The 27,098-nt window shown below is 38.0% G+C and overlaps 1 protein-coding gene across 3 annotated transcripts in view; it reads left to right on the forward strand.

The window, feature by feature from the left end:
* CDKAL1 (CDK5 regulatory subunit associated protein 1 like 1) overlaps window positions 1–27,098 on the forward strand; it is a 648,948-nt gene that overhangs the window by 370,376 nt on the left and 251,474 nt on the right. For all 3 annotated transcript variants that reach the window (XM_037518925.2, XM_054698342.1, XM_054698343.1), the window contains exon 9: window positions 17,701–17,867. In XM_037518925.2, coding sequence (XP_037374822.1) covers window positions 17,701–17,867 — 167 coding nt within the window. The remainder of the gene's footprint in view (window positions 1–17,700; window positions 17,868–27,098) is intronic.

Genomic DNA, 27,098 nt, shown 5'->3' on the forward strand with positions numbered 1-27,098 from the left:
TGAAATGCTATATGGGTGATTCTTAAGCTCAGTTACACTTGAGTCTCATTTTCTTGCTGATTTATTTTGTATTTAAAAAGAGGCAAAAGAAACCAAGGTTTGATTAAATGAAATTACAGTGGGAGACTTGACTTGTGAGCCCTAAAGGAAGCCTCTGTAGATCTCTGCCAGTAGACAAGATGCAGTGCCATCTGGCCCAGAAACCTCCTTTTATTTATTTTCTTAAACACAAGGGAGTTTCTTCTGTGAATCTAAGTAGGATGAGGCCAGATTCCCATAGTGTTAGTGGCAGGCTGAGGGGCACCCCAACTCCCCCAGTCTTGTGTACTCTAAATGAGTTCTACCGTCCTCCACGTAAAGACATAGCATACTCCTAGTGAATAAGACCTTCAGCAGTAAAGAACTTTAATGGAAATGTAACAGTGTGATCTGAAAAGGGGAGGTTCGATGTTCCCTGCTTCACATAATGAAGACTAGAGCTACGTGCCAAGGGGAAGCTAAAAAGACCTTGGGGAAGGAAGGCTTAGGGAGAAGACTTGGAGAACCAAAGAGACATGTGAAGAAGAAGCTGTGCTTGCTTCTTGGCCTTGGACTTGCACCACAGACTTGGGGCTAATGGAAGAAGACAGCTGGAGGAGATGTGGGTGAAAAACCTGTGGGGAGGCCAACAATGGCAGCCTTTATTTTGTCTTGGATTTTGATTTTTTTTCTTTACTTCCAGATTTGCCTGGTCCCTTCTGCCCCTTTACTGTGGTTCTCCACCAGAAGGTGCCTTGGACTTGGGGCAAGCTTTTTGGACCTTAATGGCCCCACTTAGGGTCAACTCTATTTGGCTAGGCAATTACCCACAAGGGTATGGAAAATTTTGGATGTTTTGTTGGAAACTATTATCCTTTCTCCTTTCTGTTGTCCTCTTCCAAGTCTTCTCTCCCAAGTCTTTCTTTAGATTCTCCTTGCCTCTAAGCTTATCCTTCCTTAGGTGGACCAGTCAACATGGATTATGCTGTTGCAAACATCTTACAACTGTCCAAAGACATTGAGTTAATCAGCAGAGATGCAACAAATCACATCGATTGGCTGAATTTCAAAGCTAAATGCATATCTTCCAGAAGAAGGAAATTTAGAGGGCAATGCTTCCTACTCTGGAACACGCAAATGTGCATGTGAACACACACACACACACACACACACACAGAACATATATGAATCCATCCTATGAAGCCATTATCTTTCCAAACTTACTGTCAGTGGAGTGAGTGAGAAGACTTTCTTCAACTCTAATGAAGGAGGGGAGGTTATCTCCTTTCAAACTTAGTGTGTTTACCTCACCCTGGAGACTAAGATACTCCTTGCCTTGGGCTCTATGGTAATTGTTTTGGTCTTAGAGATTGTTCCTTCTGGCTCTTAAGGGATTGGAATAAACAAAGGTGATGTTTATGTCAACAATGTTTTTTAGCCAAATAGGTGACAATGTCAATTGGGAAGCTAGAGGATGGTTGACTCTAAAAAAGTGATGAGATATTTATGAACAAAAACTAGAGACTCAAAATCTAATGCCTCTGCCACTGTAACTTTAGCACATTTGCTTGAATGTTATAATGTATTCACTGTAAAGTCTAGAAGCCTTATAAATATATGACTGGCAGTTGCCTCAGGCAGAAATCTTTTACTGATGCAATGAGATAAAAGTAATTAAGCTACATGTAGACTGATGGGTAATTAAATCCATGTGAAGCATTTTGTAACTAATTGCTATGTTCTAATCACAGATTGCTTTCTATTTGTCAAGGTAAGTGTATATAATTACACCGTCCTTATTTTCGTTAATCTGAAATCATCCCAGTTGGGTGAATATTTTTTAAGCACTCTGAATCTTAGAATATTTGGTGGCTTTCTTATATAAAGGTAATTTGCATATTTTGTAATTTGAAGGCCTTTAATGGTAAAATGGCTTTTGGTGTCACTGACAGCAATTGTGTGGTCAATAGATATTTCCACAACCTAGGTTCATTGTTAGCCAACTTTTTTTTTTTAAATAATGAAGCTGATTTATTTTCACTGATGGCTAGAAGTGTTCTATGCATATATGAGTTGTGGTACCAGTCACGGTAGTTTGAAAAGACCAAGTAGACTGATGAAAAATGAATATATCCAGTGGCACTGGTTCAATAAATACATAGCTATGGGGGTTTGAAAGTCTTGGTATGAGGGAGCAGTGGGATTTAGGGCTTGGCTATGACTCCTGGCACATCACAGCAGGTGTGACTGGGGCATTTCTAGTGTCAGCGATAGAGGGAATTTCACCTCTTGGTGTGATTGGGATTTTGGATACAGACACTGTTCAAAGCATGGTTGCATCTGTTCGCCACAGCTCTGGACTGTGCGCCCTGTAATGCAGGGTTTGTACTCTGAGCATGGCTTCTGGGAAATAACTCTCCCTCTGTTCATATTTGTGAAATTACTATGAGTTACATTGGCCAAGAGGTACTCAAAGATCATTTTCTGGAAATTATTTTCAGTTTTTGAACTTTCTTTTCTCATTTCCTAGTTGGATGGAGAGACCATTTTTTTGACCTTTTAGGTATATTATAAAACCATTGGATTAAAACATTCTCTATTAAATTTACTTAGTAGATTTTATTAAATGTGTAACATTATTTTTTGTTGTTGCTAATGCCTTTAATGGCCATGTCATTTATGTTGACTATCCTTTAACTTTGATCTTCTCCAAACAGTAACTGTTATGAAAGTCTAGCCTTTCTAAAGCTAAATTTTAATATATTCGTTAAGGATCCAGTTATTATCCCTGATTCTTTCCACTCTTTTACTCCACCTACTAAACCCACCCTGCGTTGTGTTCAGAACTACCCTCTTCCAGCACACACCCTTATGGGAAGTGTGTGCTAGCTGCCCATCAGAGAGGACATGCTCTCATTCTCAGATGTTGATCTTATGTTGATTTCTTTATACTGCTGTACTGCAGTCCATAGCTTCTCCTTTGTATTAGTACACATATTTATAATAAAAATGTATTGTTATGTTTTAATTTTATACTGAAAAAAAAAAAAAAACAAACCAGAATATTCCTCCCTGTGGCCCGCTGACAGATCATTTTAACATCTCCTTGGCCCCTCCTGAGGGTAATAGTTGTCTAATTTGTAAATATTTACATTAAAATTTCTCTTTACCTTTATTTTCTTTAATTCTCTGTCATAGCTATGTCCTCAGTTTATTTTATATAAGTGCTTTACGAAATATCCTCAGGGCTCAGTGGTGACTAATTAATAAATACTATTTGGATCCCATATGGGGATGATCATGACAATACTAAGACACATTTCAGAAAGTGCTTTTTAATTTCTAATGATGAGTACAATATACAGAATTTCTCTTTGTCATGTGAAGCTTTCTATTTGGGGAAGAGTGTGTTCATATGATGGAATTTTTTTTTTTTTACATTTTACATTGCCTTTTTTATATTTTATTTTACATATTTTTTACATCATTTTTCATTTTTGCACAATGTATGTTACATTGCCTTTATCCAGCCACCCACATTTGTCCTTTCAGTTGTTTCCACATCTTGGCTGTTGTAAAGTTCCAATAAATATAGGAGTGTTAATATCTCTTTAAGGTCCTGATCTTGATTCTTTTTTTTTTTTTTTTTTTTTTGTGGGACCCTCGCCGGTGGCCGGGGATCGAACCAGCCCTGCAGAGGCTGTGGGCAGCTTCACAGCCCAGCGCTCAACCGCTGTGCCACCAGGGGAGGCCTGATTCTTTTTTTTTTTTTTAATATTTTATTTTATGTAATTCTTACATCATTTTTCATTTTTGCACAATTTTTAATATGGTGATAATTTTCAGAAGCATCCTGACAGTTACTTTAAGTCAGGAAGATGTACTCAGTGCTGAAGGAAGTAGACTATTGATTTGTGTTAGACAAATGCTGATTGGGCCTGCCCTACGTAAGGATTCCTTCACCTGCCACCTCTGCATTAAGGTTAGTAAGCAAAGGTTTTACACACAGTCACTTGTCCTGGTAACCAGCATGCTGCCTTGGAAGATCATTTCGTGACTTTCAGGTTTTTTTTTTTTTTTTTTTTTTTTAAAGATTTATTTGTTTATTTATTTATACAAGCACTGGGTACAGTCAGAAGTACGGGAGGGTGAGAGAATTCACTAGAGCCAGAGCGGGGAGCAGAACAGGCAGACTGAGGAAATACACTGCTGAGGGGAGCAGCGGGCACGGCGGGAGAGGTCTGCATGTCATGTGGAACCCTAGCTCGCCGGTGGCTGGGGATCGAACCAGCACTGCAGAGGCTGTGGGCAGCTTCACAGCCCAGCGCTCAACCGCTGCGTCACCGGGGAGGCCCCCTTTCGTGACTTTCAGTTTGACTGAAGTCCAGGCTTACAAAAATGTTTCAGAAATAACATGAGTTCACATTCACCCTTTATCAAACTTCCTCAGATGTTGAGAACTTACATGAATACAGTACTATGACCAGTACCAACATATTAACGTTGATATACTGTTGTGCCATCAGCAGACCATTCAAATTTCACCCATTCTCCCATTAAAATCCTTTCTCTGGCCCAGGATCCAATGCAGGATCCCACAGTACATTTAGCTATTTTTCTCCTCAGTCTTTTCACCTCCAATCTGGGACAGTGACTGTCTTTCATAACCTTGTTATTTTTGAATTATGGTAACCAGTAACTTTATAGAACCCCTCTCAACATGAATTTGTTGTTTCCATTGATGAAATCCAGCTTATGTAGTTTTTGCTACAATACCACTGAAATGAAGTTACGTATTTTTTGTTCTGGTCAACCATTTCATGGATTAAGTTAGTTTTTATCACCAGGCTGATTTTTCTAACTTTCCTTTTACACTTACTAATTGAAATGATACGGATTTCCCCTTTCGTTTTCGCGTATGTATGAAGGCAAGTAAGGGTTCATGAAAAGTTACTTCATTCTATACTTCAAATTCTATTTCTATCTGTATTTGAACAATATAAATGTTCAAATTGTCCCAGGCTGACCATTGGAGGTTTCTTCAGATTGACACCTGTATTGTCTTGATATATTGTTATCATTTTTTGAGCACTGTCTTCCTCTCTGACACCAGAATATGTTCTACTCTCATCCTGTGCCATCCTTGCCCCCATTCTAGAGCCAGTCATTTCTCCAAGCATTGCTTGCTTTATTGTTGAGTGATGCTTAGAAACCAGGGTCTGGCAGCTACTTGTGCTCATTACTTCTCAGGTAACCTGGTTGAGTTTGAGCTTTTACATTTCACATTCATGGAGTCCTGTTAGAACTGAGAAATAGCCAGCTCCCGTCTGTATGAACTGATGATCTTCAAATGCTTCTCTAGTGAAAGTCTGCTTTTTTGCCTGTTAGAATTATACTGCTTTTCTCACTTCAAAAAAAATCATTAATTTAATGAATAGATTCCTTCTTAATTTTCATTATTTCACAGAAATTTGTTTTTCTTGCCATTTTGATGGTTACCCTCTATTTGGCTAGATGTGTAAAAGATAACAAGGGCATAACATTAAACATATAGTGTGTAGATATCCAATTTTTTTATGATTTTTTTACGGTGTGTCTGGTGGTTTTCCCCATTCAACACATATACTTTATATATTCTAGGCATTTGTGATGGTGAGTTTTCTGCTACAATGGCAATAAGGATTTATACTTTGTTTTCTATTTGAAAAACAAAAAATTTCTTGTGTTTCTGTCACTTACACAAAGCTGAGAACGACGTTGTAGTCTGTGAGTTCAACTCCTGGTGTATTCATCCTTGTGACATCGTCTCTTTCAACCTTTCCTGTTTTTCTTTCTTCCTCACCAGTATAATTAAAGAACCCAATCTACAAATATTCATTGGGTGCTCACTGTGTCTCCGGCGCTGCTCTGTTTCAGGAGATGTGAGCAAAACAGATGAAAAGCTCAGTTTTATTGTAACTTGAATTGTACTTGGGTATGGAGTACAGAGATAATACACAATAAATGTAATTAGAAGCAAAGTATATGTTAGTGGTCCATTTTTCTTTCTGTTCCTCCTTCCTGCTGTATTTACTGAGCAATTTCTCCCATGGATGTAGGAGATCTTTAAAATAAAATAAATGATGAATGAAAAATACCTTCTCTCAAAAATCAGCTTACTCCCTAACCATCTGACATCATGTGAAATAACACAAAGGGACTGGGGAATTTGAGAATATAGGAAAAAATAATTTTTTCACTAGAGTTTTGTAAAATATTAAATTAAACTCAAATTCAAGGTATTAAAATGGGGTTTCCTGGAAAAGATCTGGCAGACTTAATGGAGGTAAATGAAAGCATTTTAAAAACTTAACCAACATACTTATAGAAAAATAACAAAATGATTTTGCTATAATTGCCTGAGTTTGGGTCAGTGCAATTACCACAAGTACTCTATTTTCTCTTTAAATAATTTCTCCATAGTTAGAGACTATTACAGGAATATATTGGATGCAGGATTAGAAGGAAAGACAGAATTGCCTTGTAATAATTTCATGGAGGGGGGTGCTGGGGGATGGTGAATTGTACTTTTTATCAAGATAGCATGAGTGCTTTGGTGGAAATATTTTTTTTCCAAAAGAAAAAAGTTGCATTTGTCAGACTTGGAAATAAATAGCTTTTTCAAGGATTTCTGTTCAACCCATGTGTTGGTTAACAGTAGGTGAGTCACATGTCTTAACCATTTTCTCTGTTTACTATTGTGGACTATATAACTATATTTATGTAAGAGATGACTTAAACATAATAACCAAAATTTTGTAGTACGATTAAATGTGTTAATGCTATTTATTAACTTTAATATTTTGTGAATTTTAATAAAACCTAGTAATCAAATAAAAATAGTACATGAAGTAAAAATGTACAGCATCTTATGTCTACTAATCATATTTATATGTAAAGAATTTTCAGTTTCTGTTGATTATTTGGGAGCAAAGTCAGCTTATTGATGAATTAAAATTCACGTTAATTCTTTCAGTTTTTCATTGTAAACAGTTCTGAATAAAGTGCCATCCAATGAAAATATAATGGGAGTGTGTATATGATTTTAATATTTTCAATAGTCATATTACAAAAGTCAAAAGAGGAAGGCTAAATTTGTTTTAGTAATCCCTCCCTTACCCACTCAGCTACCTCATCCAGAAACAGGCTAATTTTATTTTCTAAGATTTTAGTTAGCCCAGTATATCTAAAATACAATGGATATTGATCCAAACTCATTTCAACTTGCAATCAGTATAAAAAAGTTCTTAATGACATAGACTATACCTATTTTTTCATGCAGAGTCTTCAAAATGTGTGTAATTATAGCATATCTCAATTTGAACTGATCACAAAGTGTTAAGTAGCCACTTGTAGCTGGTAGTTATCATAACAGATAGTGCAGGCTTATAACTCAAGTCTGGTCAAGTTCCACTGTGTGTTTTGCAACTCATGTTTTACAGCTTGTGTGTCATGGCAAACATTGATTTATTCCGGGAACATGGATACGAGAAGCTCTTGAGCTTTGTGATCAAGTTGCCCAAAATTATATTTTATTTTTTTAAAATTTTTAAATTGTATATATTTTTTACCTCATTTTTCAATCTTGGTTATAGTCCCCATACAATTCCCACCACCCTTGTTTTGATCCTACTCTCTCCACCACCACCCCCGCCCCACCCCGTAGTGTGTCTCTGGTTTATAGTTGCTTGTTGATTTTGATTTTTACTTTATTATAATTAGTCTTTTGCCTGGTCCCTTTTTTTAGCAGGAATTTAGAAAAACAAAATTATTTTTGCCCTCTATGAAATAGTTTTAAATGCCATTCTCATTTCCCTAGGTTAGGGGAGAATTAGCCTTCTATTTTTAAATACTGAATGTTAGTTGTCTAGATTAGCTTCACATGGGTGAATTAATAAAGGTCAATGCACTTAATTACACATATAGGACCACTTTATTTTAAAACACACTAACATCATTGGTTGGTTTTGCAATACAGAACTAAGAGATGGACCCTATCAGTATTCACTTACTCACAGGGATTAGTGTCATTCAAATGTTAAATTATAAAATGTTTTCCAAATATTAAAAATATAGACAAACAAGTAATTAAAATCTTTTATATATCAATTACATCTAATTTTTTAAAATGCCAACTAGCAGTTATATCATATCCTAACATTTTATGTTCACTTCAAGCGTTGTTTTTAAAAGAAAGCATGAAAAATATTGAAGCCTTTCTATTCCTGTCTGTTTTAGAATTAATGACTTGTTAAATAACTTTCATCATTTCTTTGTCCTTTTTTTCCTGCCTTCTTCTGGATTGACTGTTATGATTCTATTCAATCGCTACTATTGTTTTGGTTTGTTGACTGACTGATTGATTGTCAGTTGCTTTAGGGTGTAAACATACACCTTTCACTTATCTCTATTAACCTTCAAATGACATTAAACTATATCAGAGACCCTTATTAATAGTATTCTTTCATTTCATCCTCCTTCATATCCTTATGCTTTTGTCATTGTGGGGAGTATAACGTTTAGACTCCATGATATATTGTTGTTATTTTTGCTTTAAACAGTCAACTGTATTCTAAACAGGTAAAAGAAATCATCTTTTATATACAACCATACTTCCATTTCCTACACTGTTTCTTCCTTTGTGTTTCATGCCAGGCTGTTCTTTCTATGGGGAATAATTTCTCTTCTGCTTAAAGATCTTTCTCATTCCTTGGAAAAGTGGCCTTCTGGTCTTGCGTTCTCCCCTTTATTTGTCTGAAATCTTTATTTTGCCTTTAGGTTGGATAGCTCACTGTTTTCCAATTTTCATAGAATACAAAATTCTAGAACAGTTTTCCAGTTTTTTTGAGGATATTTTTCCAGTACTTTCTGGGTTACATAGCTTCTGACAAGTATTTTTCTGTCATTCCTCTCTTTGTGCCTATGTTTTTCCTATAGCTTCACTGCATAATCAAACTATTTTCTCATTTCATTACCTTTTTTTAAATAAAAAGCAATTTGTGTATAATGTGCTTTGGTGTGGTTTTCTGTATTCTGCTGTGGTTTGGTTGAGTTTCTTGAATTTGTGCTTTATAGTTTTCATCAAATTTGGAAAGGATTCAACCATTATTTCAGGGAATCCGAATATGTGTGTATAAGTTGATTTTATATTGTTCTGCTCTGTTCATTCTTACTCTTAGTATTCCCTCTTTTATTCATTTTGAATAGTATAAGTTACTAGGACTTCATCTCCAGACACTTGAATAGGTCATGTTATAATTTATGTTTCTTTATTCATCGTATTTATATTTATTTTCTGAACACATGGACCACATTTTTGCAATAGTTGTTTTAGTGTCTGTCAGTTTTATCATTTATGACTCTCTACCTATTAACTTTTTTTCCTGATGATAGTCAGGTTTTTTTTTTTTTTTTTTTTTCTTGTCTATTTGTCTTGAAATTTTTTTTGGATGCTAGGCATTTTGACTTTCATTTTATTGAACATTGGGCTTTGTTGTTTTCCTCTAAGGAGTTTTGAAATTTGTTCTGTCGTAGATTTACTTTATTTGAAACTACTTTGATCTTTTTAGGTTTCCTCTTAAGGTCTGTTTGTGTAGTTCCAGAGCATCTTCTACTTTAATGTTGATTTTTGTTTTTCTACCACTATGGCAGGTACTCTTCTAAGGATTCCATATAGGACATGCATTTTAAGGTCCTTTTGGCCTGTAAGAACATAAACTCTTCTTGGTCCTATATAACTTTTAGGAATTATTGGGTCTCCTGTTTTCCTGTGGCTCTTTATCAAGACCTGGGATTTAGTTTCCTATCACCCAGCTAGTGGTCATTGGAAGTCTTGAGGGGGGACATCTGCTGATCTATCAAGCTCCATTTCTGTGTACCTCTGTCCTTCATAGTATTTAACCTTGTAAATTGTATTTTTATGAGTTCTAATCTCTTTCTCCTTAACTTGTAAAGCTCAAGTGGCTCTGTTTGGCTTCCCCTTTGCTGCTGTATGGCCTAGAAAATACCTCTAGACAGTAAGACTAGCAGTCATGAGACTTTTACTTTATTTGCTTCTCTCAAAACTCATAATCCTTTGCTCGCTATTACTTTTGTCTGATTATTTTTGTTTTATACATCTGGTCAAATTTCTAGTTGATTACAGCATTAAAAGACAACTGTAATAGTGTAGAAATTGAGAGTCCTTATAAAGTACTTCCTTTTAATTAAAATTTTGTGTATTCATACCGATTTTCCCTTGACCACAGTCAACATTTTGTACTGGATATTATATATTCCTCTGTAGAAACAGGCAGGTTGGTAGACATAATTTTAACAGCATGGTTTGGTCACGTTATAGAGTAGGTAATTGGTGTATGTGTTATTCTCTTGTGATAGATAATCCAGCTGCATTGTGGTGCTTTGCTCTTAGAAATTTTATTTTATTTATTTGTTTTTTAAAGATTTATTTATTTATATAAGAACCGGGGTACAGGCCCAATGTGCGGGAAGTTGAGAGGATTCACCAGAGTAGGGAACAGAACAGGCAGACTGATGAAACACACTGCTGAGGGGAGCAGCGGGCAAGACAGGAGATGTCTGCCACGTCAAGTGGGATTCTCGCCAGCCTGTCAGGATTGAACCTGCACTACAGAGGCTGCTGACAGCTTCACAGTGCAGCGCTCAACCACCTGCGCCACTGGGGAGGCCCAGCTATAAATTTTTAAAAATCACCTAGAAGTATGCTATATCTCTCTTAGAAGATGTGATATCTCCTTTCCACCTTCTGTCTTATACTCTGCATTACTATGTCTTTCCTCAATTCCATCCTCTATTCTTTCTCTACCATCTTTATTCTGTTTATTTCAATGGCCTGTTAAGGAACAGTAATGGAACAAACATTATTTGTTACATTTATTTAATACACATTAAATTCTCTGCTCATAATTCCTGATGGTCTCTTTGAAGGGCCTATTAATTACAATTTTACGGGCTCTCTGATAAAAAATAATCTTAGAAAATTCATAAATAAGTGGCTCTCTAAGCATGTTAAAGGTCATGGAGATTTCTTCAATGGTGACATTTCTAAGTAATAATATATATGGGAGGTTACTGGGCATTCATCTGAATGATTGGTCTTTTCATTTAATATTAATTAGACAACATAACTCCTTTGTTTTCTTCTAATCCTACCAATGAATATTCAAGTGTTATATATTTTCTTTTAGATTTTTAAAAAAAGTCTTAACAATTTTATTGAAGACAGTGTCATATTTACCACAACATAGGAACCATTGGGATGTAAGTTGTTTCAAGAGGCTCAAACACAAAGGACAATGTGAAGAAAGTGAAGCCTGTATTTTGAAAAGTCAATTAAACTGCCCCATGCAGGCCTCCTGGCGGCAGAAGGGGTTAAGTCTCAGCACTTTGAAGCTGTCCACAGCCACTGGAGCACAAGTTCGATCCACAGCCAGGGAGGTAACCCACATGGTGCAGCGGACTTCTCCTGTCTCACCTGTTGCTCCCCTCAGCAGTGTATTTCAGTAGATCTGCCTGTTCTGTTCCCCACTCTGTCTCTGGTGAATCCTTTCACCCCCCACCCCACATCTCTGCCCTGTACCCCAGCTCTTTATTTATTTAAATAAATCTTAACAAAAATAAAAAAATAAAAGAGCCCATGCAATGAGTATGTAATTTGTGTATTATACATACTACTGAAAGCTCTCAATAACCCCATGTTTTAAAACATTAGTTTTATGCTAATGAACATTCAATACAGTTTCATAACTCTCAAGTCACAAGGGATAGAAAATGGAATAATGTATACTGTCACTGTCTAATCTTTCTAAAAGAAATTACTTTCTTTCATTCTCTTTTTGGAGGAAGAATGTATTATAACTGACCAAAATGTATGAAACAAGACTCACAGATGTGAACAGAAAAAAACAAAGAATCTCAGACCAGTAACACACACAAGCTTTCTGTATTTGGTAGCACCTACAGAGAAAGGAAGTGTTTGCAGTCTTTTATCTTTTCTCCTTTTTCTCCTTTCCACTCAAAGAACCTAAGGCCTACAATAGGGGCCCAGAACCTTAGCATCATTTAAGTTGATACCCTACAAAGCAACATAAGTCACAAACATAGAAAGCCTTCACAGAGGGTGAACCATTACCATAATTTCAGAAGAAAGGACTAACAAGTAAAACAGAATTTTTGCTATAAGGTAGGATAAGGAAAGGAAATTTTCATTAAAGGAAAAACAGGCTCACCCGCAAGAATTGACTGCTCACACACCAAATAATTATAATGATAAATAGAATATTTCATATCAGTTTTATCATTTTCAACTACTATAACTGACCCAAAAGTGGATTAGTTAAAAGTCTTGTTCCCTTCCCAGATATGATGCCACAGAGAACTGAAAATAGTCACGTTTTAAGGTGAATAAAAAGTGGGGAAAAAAAGTGGGACATGGGTAAGCACTCTTCCTACGTGATAAAAAGCATGCTGTAATTCTGAGTCAAAAAATATTTAAAGATTTGGAAGCTATATAGAGAAGATGGTAATTGTATCCAAAGGTAAAGAACAACAATCAGAATAGGAATGCCTGATACATACCTCAAAATCAAAATCACTTTACTTTAAAATTTCTAAGAGCAAGGTGGCACAGGGGGTTAAGCACAGCACTATGAAGCGATCTGCAGTCTCTGCAGCATGATTTTGATCCCCGGCCGGCCAGGGAGCTACCCACATGGTGAGGCAGACCTCTCCTGTTGCGCCCGCTGCTCCCCTCAGCAGTGTACTTCAGTCAATCTGCCTGTTCTGTTCTCCACTCTGTCTCTGGTGAATCCTCTCACCCCTCACATCTCTGGCCTGTACCCCAGCTCTTGTATGCATAAATAAATAAAAATAATAAAAATTTATAGTTGATGTAGATTTTCTAGCCCTCTAGTGCTCTTTAACTGTTGATCACATTAATCATTGTTTATTGCTTTCATATTTTTGTAGTTCCTATTTTCATACACTAATCATAATGGAAGAATTGAAACAAATTACGGTGGAAATTTACTCCAATGATAAAGCTTGAGCTATCAGAAAAATAACACTTCTCTGACCAGATGAAATCATTCTTCACCCGTATTTTAATTTATTACAATGAAGCTCACACACAGGAAAAGTAATAGTGAGTCATAGTCTTTTAAAATTTAGTTTTGGCAAAGTTTGATTTTTCAGAAAGGATTTTCTTTGTTAGGAGACATTCCTATTGAGGTTATTATTTCTTTTATTATTAACCTTTTATGTCTTCTGCTTTTCCATCATTTGCCATCTCAAATTACTGTGAAACAGAGATCAGAATCCAGCTGTTGAGGTTGCTCTCTACTCAGATAAAAAGTTACATGCTTTAACTTATATGCTGATGTATAATCAGTTGGGTAAAATAATGAGTTCTAATAACTTTTTTTTTTTTACCGATTTTCCCTTGTAAGATGCATTTCATTTATTGCTAGTATTTCCTCTTTTTTATATTGATTTTTTAAAATTTTTTTACATCATTGTTCATTTTTAAATAATATTTGCTTCCCCCCACCGCATAAGGTGTCTTCCCAATAGAGTTTCCTTCCCCAATGCACCTGTGCACCATCACCTCAGTCCCCTGTGCTCCTCCCTCCCTCCCTCTGATCCCTCTCCCGCCTCCTCCCCTGCAGGATGTCTCTGGTTTATAATTGTCTGTTTTTGCTTTGTTGTGTTTTGTACTGTAATTATTTTCTTACACTGATGTCTTATTTGATTCCCCTATATTCCTGCTATAATTGAAACAATCCCATATTTTTCTTTTTCCTTCTGGCTTATTTCACTGAGCATAATTCCTTCTAGCTCCATCCACGTTGCTGCGAATGGCATTTGTTTATCTTTTTGGATTGCTGAATAATATGCCACATCTTCTTGATCCAGTCATCTCTTTGTGGGCATTTGGGTTTCCAGGTTTTACCTATTGTAAATAGTACTGCAATAAACATAGGGGTACAGGTATACTTTTGAATCAATGTTTTTGTGTCCTTTGGGTAGATCCCTAGTTATTGGAATTGCCAGGTCGTATGGAAGCTCCATTATACGTACAAGAACTGGGGTACAGGCCAGAGGTGTGGGGGGTGAGAGGATTCACCAGAGACAGAGTGGGGAGCAGAACAGGCAGACTGATGAAATACACTGCTGAGGGGAGCAGTGGGCGCAACAGGAGAGGTCTGCTACACCATGTGGGTAGTTCCCTGGCCGGGGATCGAACTAGTGCTGCAGTGGCTACGGACAGCCTCATAAGTTGCATCTGCCACCAGAGAGGTCCTATTTCCTCTTTTCTTAAAACCTAAATTAACATAGCAAAAGTATGATATGATTTGATGAATCTACTGTTCATTTAAAAGGTCAGATTGAACAATGATAGGAAAATGAACAAAAATCAGCTAGAATAACAATTTTAGGAAAAAGCAAGATTTCCCTTTGGATGCTTAAAATATAGCTAATTTCTGTCTCTCACTTTTCTACCCACCACTTTCTTTTTTTGTGTATATTTATTTTTACAGGCCTAGGAGACTGTGCTAGGCATTTATTTCAGTTCTCCCTGCTTATTCCTCTTTTTCATTTTCATGTGTGTGTTTTTCTGACATTTATTAATCAAAGTCCATGTTACATTGCAGACTGGTCCTTGAGGCAGACCTCTTTCTGTTCCGGCCCCATTTGTCTCGCATTTTGGCTTCCAAGGCTGTGTTCTTAAATACCCACCCTCCCCTTTACCACCACTACCACCTATAGGGGTGTACGTGACATTCCCAGGATGTCTGTCATTGTCCCCTTACCAGCTCCTGGATAATAGTCAATCTCAGATCACAGAAAGTTTAATGATGAATCCATATCTGTCATGAGCTAGAGGAGCTGCAGGGCACATAGTAGGTAAGGGCCTAATAAATGTTTGATGGACGAATAAAGCAATGAATGTGCAAAGGAATATAGCTCATAACTGAAGTCCTTAAGGAATGAAGCTGTTTAGGCAAGCACTTCTGCCCATATGTATAGCCAATTAAGTGTGGAGAAGGACGCATGCATGTGTCCCAATATCCATCAGTGATTACAGACTGCAGCCTTCGGTTTCCCTGGTGAATTCATATGCAAGCTGACCTGACAAGAACTGCTTGCACTGTGAGTAATCACAGGACTTCCCAGAGAAAAGGATGCCAGGCGTGGGGCTCCACATTCAGCTTCATCTTCGGTATGAAATAACTCTCCACAGCCTCGCTATTTGAAGGATCAACCCTCATTAGAATTAATGCTTGAAATATAACCTGATAAAATGTGGACATTAAGAGCAAACTCATCTTTGACAAATTTTTGGATCGAATTGGCAATGCGCACTTCTCCTAAAGTCCAGGGGCTTTACAGTTTGTCCATGTTCTCTCATTTCATTGTGTTTAAAACCAGGTTGCTATTTTATAACACATTTTAAGCAGCCTTGATCTGAGGGACATCATGACCATTATTCCTGTTGTTGCTGATTTAGTGTTACAGCTGCTTCCTCTTTATGTGATTTAATTTGAAGTTTCAGCCCACCAGGGGGCTATTGGTCCCCACCTATGCAGCCCTCAGAGCTGGCTGCTGTTTTCTGCATGGATGTTATTTCCATTCCTATTCATAGTGATTTTCCCCCTTCTATATTCATCTAGCAACAGCAAGGCACTGTTCCAGGAACTCGCTCTCTCTACATAAGGCGTAACATGGAACCATTTGGATGGAAAAATTATAAATTAAAATTATTCTGTTCATTTTAAAATATTCATATTGTGTTGCTCAAATGCCAGTAACTGGAAAATCATGGATAATGTCCTGTTTTTATAACCCCTTTCAGAGTGTGTTAAAATCCGTTTATGTTGTTACTTAGCCATCTTTTTTTCCTGGAGTGGATTTTGTGATAAGACTTTTTAAAAATGACTATACAAGTCCAGTGTCTGATGGCATTTAAACATTAAAATAAAGACACCAATTGGAACCCATTTTTTTTTTAAATAGAAAACTACTCCATGAACAGAAAATATTTATAAAATTAAAAGACAACTACGTGAGTCTGTGGGCATGCCAGACTCTTTCTTTTTAGGATAAAACTTTTATTAAGTGGTTAAAGCCAACAAAAGTTTTAATATCTGGAACTACATGTTTAATATTAATGTAGAAAACTCATCTAGTTATAACACTATTTTCAAGTACTAAAAACATGTCTAACTTTTAAAATGGAGGTGTGTTTTGGCACTGCTTGCTCTCTGTACCAAGTTACTGATTTTTTAATTTGGGAAAAATAAATTTTATTTATATATTTTCCATGTTATGTGGATGAGGATATGCATGTCTCAGAAAGATAGACAGGTGGGAAAGTGCAAAAAATTTTTATATGGGTTGGTTAGTTTTTGAAAAATACGTCTCTTGTAAAGGAAAGAATTGTTATTTATTTTTCCATTACTACTGTGGAACATATTAAAGGGGGTGAAGATCTTTACTTTTTGCTACTTAATTCTGTAAGCTTTAAGTTCACATTCTTATAGGGGCCATGTGTTTTATTTGTTGTCTCTCTTAGGAATATTTAAATATATTTGTGAAATTCTTCTGCTCTGTCAGCTAAAGACAATTTAAAATTATAATGTTAAGACTCTTTCTAGAAACATACTTTTGGTTCAGGCTGTAGACTTTGCTGGTGTGCCTTGTGTGTGTTTTGAGATTCTTCAGCAGCAACAAATCACTTTAGCATGAACAGAATTCACAAGCCCATTTCATTGTTTGCTTTAGCTTTGTGAATCATTTGGCCTTATAAATAGGCTAATCCTTTAATTGAAAGATTCTGTGTGCCTTGAAAACCTGGGTGGCGCTTAGTAGTCCTGTTTTACTAACTTTAAAGAATACTAGGTGATCCACAAGAATTTCCTTTTGCTTTTTGGAAAGACTTCATTGCTGACTGTAATGATTGAAGTCAGGTTTCTTTGTAATAATGACACAACATATATACATTTTCCCGAAGTCTTTTTGTCAGTAAACAGTGGTGCCATTGTACACACTTAGTTTACAGAGCAGCCACCTTATTTGAATGTAGCAATATGGTGTACTCTATTCCTAACCGAATAAAGACAACAGTAGTTACTACGAGAAGAACGGATGCCTCATGATTAGTAATTTGTGAATTAAACCTTAACTACACTTGACATTTTTCCTTGAGTTGATAACATTCTGATCACTGAGTTAACTGCTCATAGTACCTATTCCATAGAGTTAGCGTTTCAGTTCTGGGGCTTATGGTGTTCAATAAAATAAGTATTCTCTGTGATGGGACTAAAGCTTTAGTCTTGATCAAAGTGCTTTGAAGAAGCACGGTTGAACTGATTGGCTGTGAATGTTAATCACTTCATAGGACACACTGATAATTTACAGCATTGTTGTAACTCTCTGGTGTTCATAAAATGAACTTAATAACCCACTGCCGCCATGGGATAAGCTGTTTTTCTCTCTGCAATTGAATACCCAGACTGCCTGCATAATGGTGTTGAGAAATACTGCATTAAACAGAGTGAGCAGCTGTATGATGAAGGAAACAGCTCTGCAACAGATTTGTTAATTATCTCCTTTGATTCACAGAGGGTGTTTGTGAGATATGGTTGACCAGTGAAGACACAGGGGCTTATGGCAGAGATATTGGCACCAGCCTCCCTGCACTACTGTGGAAATTGGTCGAAGTGATTCCTGAGGGAGCAATGCTGAGGCTTGGCATGACAAATCCGCCCTATATTTTAGAGCATCTGGAGGTAAGGAAAAGTAACCCATTTCCATGCTGACACAGACACAAACCCATCCAGACAACGTGGCAGCCTCTGCATCATCACATGAGATTCATTTCAAACCACGTTCAGTTTTTGTGCATGTGGTTCCATGTTTCCCATGTTTCCAAGAAATTATTGAGACTGTCAGATCCCCTTCTTTTCCATCGGCACTTCTTGTTTTTGCTTCCTCACTCTTAGCTAATGCTGCTTAGATTGTACAGTATTGGCCATCCTGTCACAGTTCTTTGTTTCTGCTTTGCCACCCTGAAGTTTTCCTTTAATAAATGTGCCTTGGGGCTCCCTGGTGGCTCAGGCAGTTGAGCACAGCGCTGTGAAGCTGTCTGCAGCCTCTGCAGCATGGGTTTGATCCGGCCGGCCAGGGAGATACCCACATGGCGTGGCATGCCTCTCCTGCCTTGCCCGCTGCTCCCCTCAGCAGTGTACTTTGTCAGTCTGCCTGTTCTGTTCCCCGCTCTATCTCTGGTGAATCCTCTCACCCTCCTGCACATCTGCCCTGTACCTTGGTTCTTGTATGCATGAATAAAATAAAATCTTAAAAAAAAAATAAAAATAAATGTGCCTCATTTCCTCCACCTTCAACCCCTGTCTACTTCAACATTGCTAATATTTTGCAGTAATTTGGCAGCCATTTCACTGTTGCAACCAATGGTAAGCTTTGCGTTATTTGAACTACTTTTAACTCTGTCGTTAAGGATGTCATGCCCTAAGTTTGAGAATGCATTATAAATTTCATCTCTTTGTCTAGAAGGAGGTAGGGATGAAGTAGAACCAAAGAGACAGAGTTGTTTTTCTTCCATGTGATTCTCTGTGAACACTGGGAACATAAGGTGTGTGGTAATTTGAGACCCTTGGGTTTTATTTTTATACCTTCCACAGATAAGGATGCTTCCCCTCATGTAGCTTGTTGTTAAACTAGAAAAATGGGTGAGTATGCAAGTAACTGGGGTACCAATGACAAATGCTACAATATGAGAAAAGAATGTGGATGATGGAACAAGCTTTAGTACCTGCTAGGATCAACAACCATTATTTGTAAATTATGATAATTGTTTAAGGTCCATTGTCGTGGAGAGTAAGTCTAGTAAGTGTTATTGGAAAGTCACGTGCAATGTACAGAACAAGTCAGTCATATTTTTAGTCAGCATGTTCTTCGCATTAATTTGCTGAGGAAAAATTCTAAAAATAATAGCTGTTGAAATTTAATGCATAAATACAAATTAATATTTTAAAGATTGTTTCTGTTGATTTTACTTCGGGTTCATATTAGTTGAGGTTGTTGTTGAAAAGCTTCCCTAATATCAACAACATATTTTAGAATTTCTGAAAACAGTTGATGGCAATCTGATCATTATTAATAATTATGTAATGAAGAAATTCCACAGTTCCAATTTTGTTATTTATATTTTCCTAGCCAGATTTTTTTTTTTTTTTAAGTAAGTGTACATAATTTATATGTTGACTTTGGTCCTTTGGACAGTTTGGGACAATTTTGATTGGCTTTTTTCCAATTTCCATTTAGTTTTTTGAATATTTGAAAAGGTGAGTGAGTGATTTCCTGTTAAGAATCAAATACGAGCCTCCCCGGTGGCGCAGCAGTTGAGCGCTGGGTTGCCCGCAGCCTCTGCAGTGCCAGTTCGATCCCCAGCCGCTGACGAGGGTGCCACATGGTGCGCAGACCTCTCCTGTCGCGCCTGCTGCTCCCCTCAGCAGTGTATTTTGTCAGTCTGCCTGTTCTTCTCCCCGCTCTGGCTCTGGTGAATTCTCTCACCCTCCTGTGCTTCTGACTGTATCCAGTGCTTGTATAAATAAATAAATAAATCTTACAAAAAAAGAATCAAATATGCTGAGAACTGGTGTGGACATGTGTGATGTGTGGGATAGGAAGAGAAACACACCAATATATAGTTGAAAGCACACCAATTTCTTTGACTTGAGTGAACAATTTTATTCCAGATCAAGGGAGCCTTTGTAGCTGGAGTCAAAGACATCAAGATACAATGTCAACAAGGGTGGGGGAAGGGTATGATACTGTATTGGCTTTGAAATGACTATGGAACATCTGGAGAAACAAATCTTCATTTTAATTAATTACAGGATTGCAGAAACTTTTGCTGCATTTATAACAAATTTCCATGCTCATGTCCTAAGGTTGTGCCAGCATTTTTGACCTCTGATTAGATCCTCCAGAAGAGTTCTGAAAAGCCGACCGAAGGTGCCAAATGTAACTTTATGCTTTACTTAGGACATGCCAGATGTTTAGTTTGTAGATTATTAATAGAGTAATAACAAGTTGTGATTGTCATAACATTCATTACCTTTTAAAATTCTTGTTGTAAATATCTGTAGTGTTGGCCTGTCCCCTTACTTTGTCTTCTTCCCAAGCGAAGGACCTTGTCATTTCTACCCAACCCAGTCAGGCTCAGTAAATGAGTAAATAAATGTAAGAGTGAATAAAGGAAGAACCTTCTTCATAATATAAATTGTATAGAGTACTCTTTAGTCTTGAACTTTCAAGTTCAAAATTCTAGCCAGAAGATGCAATGAAGGTGACAAAATAAATGAGCTTTAAGGGGAAGTTTGCCCCATGCAAAGCCACCCATTCCTATGCACTTGAAAGTCAGGGAATAATTCAGTCCTTTTGTTCTACATGAAAGGGACGAGCAAACAAAGGCAACAGGGTGGAATGACTCAAACAAGCAAAACTACACAATAATGAAAGTCTTGCACCATAGGGAGTGAAAACTGTTGAACTTTTACTACTTTCTCACTTTGCCAAGACCATCCCTCCGTGGTAGATTTTCTCACCCTGCTCAGAGTGGGTGAGCCCAGAGCTTGCAACCTTCCACACACATCCCTTGTAACAGGACCACAGCCCCAAGTGGGTCAGCCTCAGCCCCTGTCGCCGACATGTTCATTTTCCTTGCTGCCTTAGTCCCTTCTGCAGAGATTGCTTGACTTACCTAAAGAATACTGAGGGTGTTATCAGTAAGAAAAAAAAGTGGGGAAGCATTAGGAAAGATGAAAACAGAAAAAAACAAAAAAACAGGGCCTCCCCTGGTGGTGCAGTGGTTGAACACTGGGCTGCCAGGCTGCCCGCAGCCTCTGCCACTCCGGATCGTTCCCGGCCACCGGCAAGGGTCCCACAAAAAAACCAAAAAAAAAAAAAAAACAAAAAACAATGGTGACAGATAGGCAGTGAATGGTTTTCTGAAAGAAACAATCCTGTAGGGCTAGGAACGCTCTCTTGCAAGAGCTACTCTGATGCTATGATACACACAGAGTGAGAGTTTCTTGAGAATTGCGTCGGTAGGACTCAGCCTCCTTGTGTTTTGCGCGTTGCTCGGTGCTGGAGACTTTAATTACAGAGCACTTACTTCACCGAGCTGTTTTCCTTCCTCTTCACTTCACATTCACCAGACTCTTGAGAAATTTTTTTTTAAACTCATGCAAGCTTTTCTTTTTAATTGAACCATTTAAATGGAAACTCATTTAAAGGAATACACCAGAGTTCCTGTCATTTTAAAGTCTAGTGTGGAAAAATCCGTGAAGAATGCATTTTATTAAGTCTCCATAGGAGTAGAGATGAATATTAGACTTAGGTGTCGGACGCACTATGTAGATTTTGTCAAGAGTGTAGCATTATGTATGGCTCCTTATGTAGTAGGTAATTGATTAATGTGTAGTAAGAAGAAGGGAGGGAAAATTTTTAAGCCCTAATAGGCAAATATTTGTGTCCAGAATATCTACAGACCTATTTTTGACTTATTGCCTTATAAAAACCATATGGCATTCAGTTTAAATGATGCTGTATAGGGCCTCCCCGGTGGCGCAGCGGTTGAGCGCTGGGTTGCGAAGCTGCCCGCGGCCTCTGCGGTGCCGGTTCGATCCCCGGCTGCTCCCCGGCCACTGGAGGAGGGTCCCACATGGCGCGCAGACCTCTCCTGCCGCCCGCTGCTCCCCTCAGCAGTGTACTTCGGTCCTTCTGTCTGCTCTGCTCCCCACTCTGGCTCTGGTGAGTTCTCTCACCCTCCCGCGCTTCTGACTGTACCCAGTGCATGTATAAACAAAACAAACAAACAAACCAGCAAAAACAATAAATAAAGCATGCCTCTATCAAAAAAAAAAAAAAAAAAAAAAAAAAAAATGATGCTGTATAGGTGATAAAAATATTCCAACACATACAGTAAAAAAAACACCATGTAATTGAAGAAATGTAATTGTGAACTTCGGCAATACTTAACTAAATTTGCATGTGATGTACAAACAACAGATAGAATAGTATATTAGAGGGCCTCCCTCGTGGTGCAGGGGGTTAAGATGCAACCTATGAAACCATCCGCAGCCACTGTAGCACGAGTTCCATCCGTCCGGGGAGCTACCCACATGGTGCAGCAGACCTCTCCTGACTTGCTCAATGCTCCCCTCAGCAGTGTATTTCAGTTCAGCTGCCTGTTCTGCTCCCTACTTTGTCTCTGGTGGATCCTCTCACCCCCTGCATCTCTGGCCTGTACCCCAATTCTTATATAGATAAATAGATAATTTTTTTTTTTTAAAGAAAAGTGTATTGGAGAATATTTTACCTCATCTTAATGACTGCAATGCCTCTCTGTTACCCATAAGCCAAAAATAAGCTCTTTAGCATGCTATATAGGCCTCTTTAGCGTTTTCCATTACATATCTGTTCAGTTGTCCCTTCAGTACCTTATGATGCCCACCTGTAAAACCCGTGTATTTCATTTACATTTCATACTCCTGAGATTTTTACTTGGCCTTCTCCCCATGCCGTACTTGCCACACGAGGACATGTGGTAATAATGAGTTACTCAGATACACTAATGTTTGCTACCACTCCCACTGACTAATGCATTGTGCCTGTAGTGGCAAATAAGAGATTCCACCCCCCCCCCACCCCGTGTGTGTTGGCTTTCCTATTGCTATTTCTAACTCTGACATATTTTCTCTTTAATGAACTCTGACCTTCCAGAAAGTGGAGCAGCTTGTGAATGTGATTGCCCTTGAAACAACATAGCTGAATTTTTGCCCTCCTAAGGGTAGGTAACCCACAGCCATGGTATTAACTCAGACAGAACATAGTACAGGTGAACCCATGGAAGTATGATGAGCCATTGATAGAGGCACCATCTTGCCGCCAACCAAACACCAGAAATCACTGGTAGCTTTTTGCAGGACTGCATAATAATCAAATTGCTATAATTATCAATTCCCTGTTACTTTCTGGAAGCCATATCTATATCTGTATCTTTTATTGCTTGAGAAGCTAAGGTATAGAATGAAAACGTGTGAAGATGATGATGAAAAAGCCTCAGCAAGTAAGAGTGGCAGTGCTGGTTGCATCGCTGGTTAGCAACTGAACTGCTTTCTAATCTTGTCTGATTCTAAAATGCTTTCCACTGTACCACATCTTACACAAAGTCTTTCCAGATGCTCCCCGGATTCCTTCCATGCTTTGTCAGATTCTGTCCAACATATCTCTGTCGGGACCATCCTGGGGCACATTGATTATTTATTTAAACATAAATTCAACACCACTGTTTCCATTTTTAGGGGGAGGCTGTCTCGTTCATCTTTGCACTTCAGGTTCTGTGGCAACAGGCACTTAATAAATGTGTGTTGGATAATGTGATCGCTGTAAGTGAGGCTGTTTGTTAACTGCATGTCTTATATATTGAAGTCTCTTCCTATCTGTGCGGAGCATTTAGTTTTGGAAGAGATCTTGGATAGTTGTCATGTGTTTCTCACTTACGAGTCACACTTCTGTGAATATATACTTGATGGTGGAGAAAATCTATCTAAGGCAAGTGTTTTGATTATTTGCCCTGCTAAAATATAGTGATATATAGTGTATTCAGGGCTACCATGTGCAAATGAGCTCATTATGTGATTATTGAATCTGTAGACTATCTAGACTCTTAGCTTCTTTCTTGTTCCTCTATCTTAGCTTTCACTGCTTTTTATAATCTCCATCAGAGAAGACAGCAAAAGACAGCAGTGGATGGTCAAGGAGGAGATAGTTGAATCAGACAATTTGTCTTCCTATTAAGTTTTGTTAGCTAGAAGGGAAAAGATACTAAAGCTCTTGACCAGTAGGTGATATGGGAAATATCTGTGGATTTTATTTATCTGCTCTATCTTGGTTCTCCCTGTGTTATGAATCATTAAAGAAACTGTTACATCCTTTCAAAATTTCTGTGTATTAAAATTGTCTCACAATTTTAATGCATCACTTACAGCCTTGTTCAGAGCAGGCCAGTTGATTAATATGGGGTACAGATGCCTATCATTTAGGACTTTTCATACATTCATATTGTGAATAAAACAAATTGTTTTTAATAAATATTAATCTTTAAGATATTGCTGAAAATATTGATATCCTCTTTGATATTACACTGCGTTGTACTTAGTTGAATTCAAGATTTGCAAGATTTACACTTAGCATATTTATGTTCTATGTTATATTAGGTAAGCTACATCATAAATAGTTATATTTTGAGTGTTCCATCTGTTTTTGGTTGAGAAATCTTGTAATCACTACAACAAATCAGTTTCCTGGTATGATTTTATTTATTTATTTTTGTACATTTATTTCTGGTTAAATGACCTTACATTCTAAGTTAAATACATATTTAGCAAAATTAGTTTATCCAAGAGAAGACAGTAGATAGCTGTCAAGGACATTCTCTGCACTGTAATTTATGAACATTAATAGTATGTTCTTGGCAGACTTAAAAAATGCCTCCTAGTTTCAAAATAATAGCAAACTCAACCTGCTGTGCTTATATTTCATCAAAACAAAACAGAATTCCTGAACTTATCTCAGAGTTCACATGGAGTCTTTAATTTCTTTTCCTTAAGACTTACACTTTCCCAAATAATAGAAAAATATGTAAATAGTTGTACTGTTAGATACCAAATATTCCCCTCTTTCTTAAGAATAGAAGGACATGCTAGATATTTTATTTTAACCTATGAAAAAGCCTTTATTTCTGCCATTGACAACATCGCTTTGGGACATGACAGCATGTAGTTTAATATGACCATTGGCACACAGTTTCTTGCCTATTACAATCACTGGTGCTTTACTTCATTCTTCACGTGGATTTTTCCATGACTAGACTTCAAGGGGCCAGTGAAGAAGCTCCTTCTTTTTGTGAGCTGGAGCTGCCCATCGAGAAGGGAAGACAATGGAGCACATGTCCCAGCTCTGCGAGCTGAGGGACTTGATTACTTCTGATCAGAGGTGAAATTGAAATGATGCCCTGTGGCAGCATGGTTGCAGGCTTCACCCCGTATTCCAACTCTGCAGCTTCTCAAATGGCTGACAAAGCTTCAGTCAGGCCCTTCTAGTAAAAAACCCTGCCTTTCTTGCTCCTCCTGTGTCTGTCTCTTCAGCTCTCCACTCTCACTTGCTTCCTTGTCTTGGCGTCAGCATTTAACTCCATTCCTGCCCACAAAACCTAAGATTTCCCATTGCTTATTGCTACTGCTGAGCCTCGGTGGTTTGCGATCTTCAGTTTTGGTGACTAAGCCTCGTGGCTACATGCAAACCAGAGGTGCCAGAAAAGAAATGAAGTCATGTAGACTTGCTCTCAAACAGAGTTACTCTGTTGCTACTCTCACAGCTGACTTAAATGGTTTCATTTAGATCTTTATTACTTCAGATATGTTTTCAGGGGAAAATAAGCTATTCTGCAGATGTATGTTTCTCAGGTTGAAAATACTGGTCAGTGCTGTCTTCCTGAGGAGCAGAATGGCAAAAGCCTTGTGTGAAAATTCTGTGTATGTGGCTGTCCATAATTTTAACAGACTCTTTCCCAGCATGAAAGATGGCAAGTGGAGAAGCTAAGAAGGTGACTTCTAAAGAGAAGAAACCTGAAGCCATGAAAGCTGATGCTGGTGGTGAGGTTAAGAAGGCCAAGGCCAAAACCCCTAAGAGAGGGTAGCCCCAATGCAGCCGAAACCTGTCCTAGGGAGAGGAATTGGTAGATATTCCTGACTTGGTATGGATTCCCAAAAGTACAGAGGAAGTATTCAGCTGCTAAATCCAGGATTCAAAACAAAAAGGATAAGGTTCTTGCTATCATCACAAAACCAGTTGGTGGTGACAAGAATGGTGGTTCCCGAGTGGCTCACCTTAATGAAATGCCTCAGTATTATCCTACTGAAGATGGGCCTTGAAAACTGCTGAGCCAAAGAAAAAACCCATCACTGAGCATGAAAAAACTGAGCCAGCACCCCACCTGGGACCTTCTGATTGTCCTAACAGTGTCACAGAGGCAAGAGGGTGGTTTTCTGGGCGCAGGTGGGCAATGGCTTGCTACTTGTGACTGGATCTCTGCTGCAATCTAGTTCTCCTGCTTAGAACACCCCAGATTGTGTGTGACTTGTCATCACCACCTCAACCAAAATTGGTATCAGTGGTGTGAAGGCCCCAGAATGTCTCACTGATGGTGACTTCAAGAAGGAGCAGCCTAAACCCTAGAGCCAGGAAGGTGAGCTCTTTGAAACAGAAGGAGAAATACAAGATGACAGAGCAGCATAAGGGCAATTAGAAGGCTTGATTGTTCCAAAAGTCTTCCGAAATCCCCCAAAATTGCAAATTCTTCCAAAAATCAAAGCTATCCCTCAACTCAAGGGCTACCTCTGCTTGGTGTTGGCACTCACCAATGGAATTCACTCGCACAATTGGCATTCTAAATTTCCTACAAAGAATCTAACTAAACAATGGTAATTTCTTTGTCCCCCTAAAAAAAAAAAATAATTTGACCAGAGACCCTATCCTGTGCCAGTGTTAGGTTCATTTCCTAAATGACCAGATAGCATGTGTGGGAGCTAGGCCACCTGTGGGAATGTAAGTGATTAGATCATTTTTACTTATAAAATATTGTGCTTTGTGGCTAAATAAAAACAAAAGCAAACTCCTCCTGACATAGAACTGATGCTACCAGAGGTGGAGGAGAGGGAGGGAGAGGACACAGTGGGAAGGGAGCACAGTGGACTAAGGTGGAGGACTGTGGGTGTTTGGGTGGAGGGTGTGGTGACACCTGAAGGCGGCTATCCTGTACCTCTAAATCACAAGTACCTCAGTTGAATGTTACCCCAATTAAAAAACACCTCATCAACCACAGTCTCATCATTTCATCTAAGTTACTGAATATTGTTTATGAAATGCAATGA

The sequence above is a fragment of the Talpa occidentalis genome, unplaced genomic scaffold (genome assembly GCF_014898055.3).
Source record: "Talpa occidentalis isolate TD23 unplaced genomic scaffold, MPIMG_talOcc4v2.1 talOcc4.2, whole genome shotgun sequence".
Lineage (NCBI taxonomy): Eukaryota > Metazoa > Chordata > Mammalia > Eulipotyphla > Talpidae > Talpa > Talpa occidentalis.